A 6,716-nucleotide genomic window follows, 5' to 3' on the forward strand; every position below is an offset into this window, starting at 1 on the left:
GAGAACAAAAACATGTCTAGATTAGGTGTTAGACATTGCTCAAGATTGTACAAATCAATATTCAAGAACATTCAAGCTGTAGAAAGGAGAGTTTAAGTTCAGTGAAGCTCGACAGATCGAAAATTAGATCCAACCGATTGAAAATCGTAGTAAATCAAATTCTGCAGAATTTAAATTAGGCCTAAGCCTGCGAAAACATTTAGGGTTTCAGTCCAACACTTCTAAGCATAAAAGGAAAACCTTAACCACGTTTTGAAGACTCTTGGAAAACTCGTGAGTTACTCCTATAAGATCAAAGAGGTTCTATAACCTTCTAACTCTACAAGTGTCTACCGGAATGAGATCTATAATTAAGTGCTGGTGGAATCTAGTTGCTGCTACAAGATCAACAATGACTGGTGATTTGAAACCTTTGAGTGAGATCTCAAAGTCATAAGCGTGGGAGCTTGTGTGCTGCAAATCCAAGAGAGAAGAGTCCATGGAGTTGGAGTTGCACATGATCGTGTTAGTAAGTTCTATTGGAGGTAACATCAGATTTAGGGTTAAATCTTTTGTAAACTTTGATCCTATCACAGTGGATTTATTTACCTTGAGGATAGTTAGGTTAAATCATCTCCAGGTTTTTATCTTGAAACTTTTGGTTTCATTGGTTTTCCTAGATAATCATATCGTTGTGTTATTTACTTTTCTGTAGTGATATGATATTTTGCAGTTTAACCTAGATCTAATAATTAACCAAAATAACTACTTGGCTAATTCATTAGGTTAAACTAATCTGCTTTTTAAGGGGTCTAAACAAACAAATAGTTGCCAATAACCTCTTCGAAAATATTTTATTTTTATTTCGTTATGGTCATTAGGATGAAAATATGAGATCTTTTATCATAGCTTAGGATCTAAAAGAAGATTATTTAAGTCATTACAAATTTGTTTAGAAGATGAATATTGCAATAGCAATTCATCTTCTAAACAAAAGAATAAATGTTAAGTGTTTTTTCCCTTTTTTTTTTTTAAATAGCGATTTTAAAATATGCCATTTGAAAACACAAAATTACTGTATAAGAAAGAAATAAAAGGACAGTGCAAGATAAAATGGGTAGTAGATAAAAAATAAAAGAGAAAGACTAAAATTTAAAACATACCATGGATCAAACTGAGGAATAGGCTTGTCTTGATAGAAAATTACCTAATGTATAAAGTGGGTTTTGAAGATATGACCTTAACCTTCACAGTTTTTTTATGGGAGGATAGTTTCTTTTAAAGAGAATTATACTTCTTTTGATGCATAAAGAAACAGTCTCACCTTAACTTTGAGATAAGCAAAAAGGATGCGCTAAAATCTCAATTTTTTGTCCAAGTTACTTCAATAATTGATTCAATTGAACTAAATTTTAAGTAAACCAAATAACTTAATCTCAAGGGGTTGACTTAGTGTTTCCTAAGATCTCATGATATCTATGATATCCTGAGTTCGAAATCTCTTGTCAATATTCTGGGGCCATTCTAAGGGATTCATTCCTATAATAATTTGGTGTGTGCACATGCCCAAAGAAATAGTCAGATACTTAAAGAGGTCTGAACACTTTTGTTTGTCCAAAAAAAGTAAACCAAATAGCTCAAATGCAAAATAGAGATGTCATCAATTTATCAAGGTATAATTAAGGGCAGGTTAGTCAATAAAAAAACAATATTGATACCAGTGGCAAAAATTTGGCTCCAAAATGGTTTGAAGAAATCTTTAATTTCCAACACATTATTAGAAAATTTATAAGACTATCCATGTTTATTATTCAAAAAGTCACATGACTCATTAAAAAGTTATGTGACTAAAACTACATATAGATGGTATCTTCAATCACCCCATCATAGGTAGACATGGCAAACGGATGGGTCAGGTCGGGTTCAGGTTGGGTCAAACTGGTTGCGGGTTGGGTTGGGTCGACCATATTTTTCACATGAATTTTTTTTTTTTTTTTTTTTTAATAAAGAAAACATGTATTTGCCATTTGGAAAGTCATGCAACAAATTACTTGATGTAAAATGCATTACTTTGAATTCGTTTTTTATTTTATTTTATTGTGTAGATATATTATTTTAATATATTGTATGGTAAAATAAAAGTTGGGATGTTAAGCGAATTATAAAATAGTATATTATAATAGATAAAATAATTTTTAAGATGGTAAAATAGGAGGTTTTCTAAAACAGTTGCTAATGAGAGGTTTTCTAAACACCGAATGCTAATGCTTTTAAGCAATTGATTGTACACACGGAAAATCATAAATCAGATGATTAATGGAATTACAAAGCCAATGATGCAGGTAAATTCCTCTCAAGGTCTAAGTAACAACTAACAAGACTTTTTGAAGAAGAAAGAAACCCCGTGGGCTATCACTAATCAATAGGTCGTTGTAAAGATAATAGTTATCTGATATAATTTGCAAACCCAATCCAGTCTGATTTGGGACTTATCATTTATAGAGGGCGAAAATGGGTAATTATCCATAAAAAACTAACTATTCAGTTAGTAGGGCCGGTTTACAAAGTATTTGGAATTTTAGCAACTCGAGCCTCAAAGGCTCGATTTTGGGCCTCTAAATCGAGCCTCTAAGGAATGGTTTAGGTAGTTTGATGTGGCAAAAATGTAGGCGGCGTCTACGTGGAACTCGAGTTTCTGAGACTCGAGTTCCACGTAGATGCCATGTCGACACCCTTCAAACTCGAGTCTCTGAGACTCGGTTTAGGAAAAGTGAAACCGAGTTGTAGAGGCTCGAGTTTCAAAGATGTATATTGTCTGGCGGGACGCCACTATTCTTTAAACTCGAGTCTCTGAGACTCGGTTTACTAAAAGTAAAACCGAGTCTTAGAGACTTGAGTTTTAAAGCCCTATGCTCTTCTCTGGTCATGTCTGGTTGTCTGGTCATGTCAACCAGTCTTTGTTGCTTGTCTGGTCATGTCAACAGTCTTTGTTGCTTGTGCTTGTGCTAGTCTATTAATTGAGTACATTGCTGAAGGACATGTCAAATGCTTTGTCTGTTTTGAGACATATTTAGAGAATATATTAGACTAGCACAAGCACCAAAAACTTCTCTCAGACCATTTTGAACCAGTTTTGTCTGTTTAGGAACGTACTCAATGAATATTAGACTAACAATAAAAAACTCTCACACTACTCTCAGATGCAGAGAATATTTTGACTAAACACAACTCTCACACCTTCAACAACTTGAATCACAGAACCTCAACAACTCTCACACCTTCAGCAACTTCAATCACAGAACCTCTCTCAACAACTCTCACAGAAACTCAAACTCTCATACATATTTAGCAGCAAAACATTACTCCTCTCACTCTCATACAATCTCAGCAGTACATTTGCACATCATTATGTCAAGTAAGGGTCTCCTCACTCTCTAATTAGTTGTTTAGTGTATATAGCTGCTTTAAAAAGCGTTGCTTGCATTGAATTTGTCATGCCATTTCCTAATAAATATTTGTTTGTATTAGGCAAATATATTTGTTTCCTGATAAGATATTTGTTTGTATTAAAATATGTATATATATTTATATTTATATTTATACAACTATATAATTAAATATTTAATTATATAGTTGTATAAATAGGCTAAATATAAATATATTTATATAAATATATAAATATTTAATTATATAGTTGTATAAATAGGCTAAATATAAATATATTTATATATATATATATATATATTATAGAGAAAGATACAGGAATCCACAAATAATCCATCCACATAGAAATATGGAGTAGACATGCATAGGTTCCAAATATGGAGAAAGATTTTCTTCTTTTTCTCTCTTATTCAATCTTGCACACAAATTCTTCTACCCAATAATGGATATGTGAATCCAATTTATAGAATTTGGCATGAATAATTGCGTATAAAACAGTAAAAGAGATAACTTTGGGTTATATATTAAGTGAACCTGGCGGCTGGCTACTTCGCCCATTGTGGACAAATGTTTAAAAATTTAAAAACTTAGGCATATAGTTCGAAAGCTGTTAAAAGATGCTGAGTCTATCAAAATATGACAAGTTGATGATTTTTTGTTCATAGCTTTTTCTCCATCTATATATAATGAATTTTGCAGTGAAAATTATTTCATTGAAAAGTAGGCATATAGGACTTCAAAACAAATATAATTTGATTGAATGGTGATTTTAAATAAGTGAAATGCGACCGTTTGAAATTGGCACAACTATATTATCTTCAATATTTTCACTTGAGTAAAATGTTCTTGTTCCTATGCAAATTTTTAGGTTGTGAATTCTCATTTATAGAAAATGTAAAAAACGTATACAAGGCACAATAACAACAACTTTTTGGTCAAAGAGGGCAGTCACGAAATGAAGATCTTGAAGCTTTTCTCTTACTTAATTTAGAAACAAAAAATAAAATAAAAAACTTGGGAAAAAAAATAAAAAAACTCATCTATGTGCTGTGATCCAAAAAAACAAGTTATTAGAATTCTTGACAACACCTTAAGCCTTAAACCTTTAGAAGTTAAATCCCTAAAGTTGTTTTTCCTTTCAAGATTTAGTGTTTTACCTTAGTTACCAAATCTTGTGCTGCATAATTAGGCTTTATCATTATTGCTTTAGATTTTGAAGTTATCTGCTTCCTTTCTCCATAATTTGGATGAAATTTGAGTTTGTATATCACATCTGGTATATTTGATTGTATATTAATGCCTTGATTTTGAAATTAGATGATATGTCTAATTTGATTGATCATGATTATATTCACATTAGTGTTTTTTTTTTTTTTTTTTTTTTTTTTTTTTTTTTGTTTTGTTTGTCTGATGAACCTTGCTCCATGTTATTTCATTAATAGTAGTGTAATAGGGTATGCCATTAATTTAAAATTACTTGAATGATGTTGTTACATAATTGCACTCATTCATTTGCACATCCTCATGACTTTTGTTGTTTGGTTTGATATTTTTATTTATATTTTTGTTAGAGCTGAGTTTCAATTTTGTAATGGGGGTGAGTTTTGTCTTTAGTTTTTTTATTTGTTTGAGTACGAAATTATAATGATTGAGTGTGTTTGTATGTGATGTGGGGTGAGTATATGCAATTGTTACACTTTTAGAAGTTGTGATTCTTGTACTTTGAGTAGATAGAAAAGGTTTTGTAATTGATGTTAAATAAAAGAGATCAAATATGTCACTAACATAAATTTACTTGGCTCTCTAATAGGTTCACAATCTTTGAAGAATATTGACATAAATGTATACTTCGGTGGACCCCTTTACAATCCTGAAGGGATTGACGAATTCCCATTTAGAGGGGAGGGTATCGAATGCTACAACATGATGTTACATCGTAAGTTGAAGACGTTGACTGATTTGAAGAGGAAAATAATGGACAAATTGAAATTGAACCCTGCTTGGTATGACATCAAGATTATTTATCATTACCTACAAGAAGTCCTTCATGAACGGATAAATTACGGGTATATGGTGATTAAAGAAGATAAACATGTAAAGATAATGTTTAATAGGATCCAGAAAATGCCCCAAGTAAATGTTGCTAAGTTGTATGTAAATTTGGAGGCGGGTGTAGACAACACTACTGAGGTGGTGCAACAAACAACTACGGGTTTACAATTTACAGCCCTAGATGATAGATGCACTACAATGGGAGGGTATGCAATGGGAGGTTATACCCTCCCATTTCAAGATTATGTTACGAATACTAGTGAAACCCTCTACTCTCAAGAGACACATTTAGAGGAGGAAGACGAAGATGAAGATCATGCTGCGAATGATGGTGAAAATAATGATGATATGGATCAGTACGAAGAGAGGATTGAGCAAGGTGACTTTGAGAACGATGTGGATGAGCATGAAGTCGTTCCTAATTTTGAAGAGGAAAATATGGAGTACCATGATGAAGGTGATGCAGATGATGATGATATTGGTGTCTAGCATGATACAGATACGACCACTGGCTACAGACCTCCTGCGGACTCATTCTACGCAAATACTTGGAAAGATATGGTTGATCCTTCACGTCTTTAGATCCCTCTCTCAAGTGAAACTTAGATCTCTCCATAGAAATGGATTCCAGTCTATCCCTCACATTCTTCAGTTTATGTGCCATCTTTATGCGAAATATAAGTCGGTTTTGAAGAGAAAAGAAGCTACTTACTTGGCTTTTCAAACCTTTCTCTTTCTCCGCCTCTTGTATTAGAGCTTCAGTTACAAACTCATCCAGAACATCATCTGCATCATAAGCTCCTTCTTTGAGATTTCTTAGCCAATTACTGATAGGCTTACTCTTCCACTGCTTCTCCTCTGCGTCTTGCAGAACAGCTTGGATGGTGGAAAGTGTGCTCTCAAGGTTGTCAAGCTCATCTCTCAGGCCCAAAGCAATTCCCAATTCTTGAAGTGCTGAAGTATTCAAGTTACCCACCATAGAGCTCACCAGGGCAGATAGAAGTATGTCCACCATACCGTCTCTTTCTCTCTCTCTTTCTCTCTCTGTCTCTCTTTCTCACTCACTCACTCTAGCAACAAAATGCTATTGGAATACAGGATAGCTCAGGAGAAGTGAATTGCCAAAAGGGAATTGCTTAGTTACTTTACGTGTAAAAGCCTTTCTAGCTTTGGCTCCACGCGGTTTGGACTTGACTTAGGCAGCATATTCTGCTTTGGATGCTAAATTGTTAATGTCCTTT

At 33.3% G+C, this 6,716-nt stretch overlaps 1 protein-coding gene across 1 annotated transcript; it reads right to left on the reverse strand.

Moving 5' to 3' along the window:
* Window positions 1-6,077: 6,077 nt before the first annotated feature.
* Window positions 6,078-6,490, reverse strand: LOC115974102 (disease resistance protein RGA2-like). Its single transcript, XM_031094318.1, has 2 exons — window positions 6,188-6,490; window positions 6,078-6,107 (listed from the first exon to the last, which is right to left on the reverse strand). The coding sequence occupies exons 1-2, from the start codon at window positions 6,488-6,490 to the stop codon at window positions 6,078-6,080; spliced, it is 333 nt and encodes a 110-aa protein (XP_030950178.1).
* Between the last annotated feature and the right edge of the window lie 226 nt (window positions 6,491-6,716).

This window comes from Quercus lobata, chromosome 2 (assembly GCF_001633185.2).
Source record: "Quercus lobata isolate SW786 chromosome 2, ValleyOak3.0 Primary Assembly, whole genome shotgun sequence".
Classification (NCBI taxonomy): Eukaryota; Viridiplantae; Streptophyta; class Magnoliopsida; order Fagales; family Fagaceae; genus Quercus; species Quercus lobata.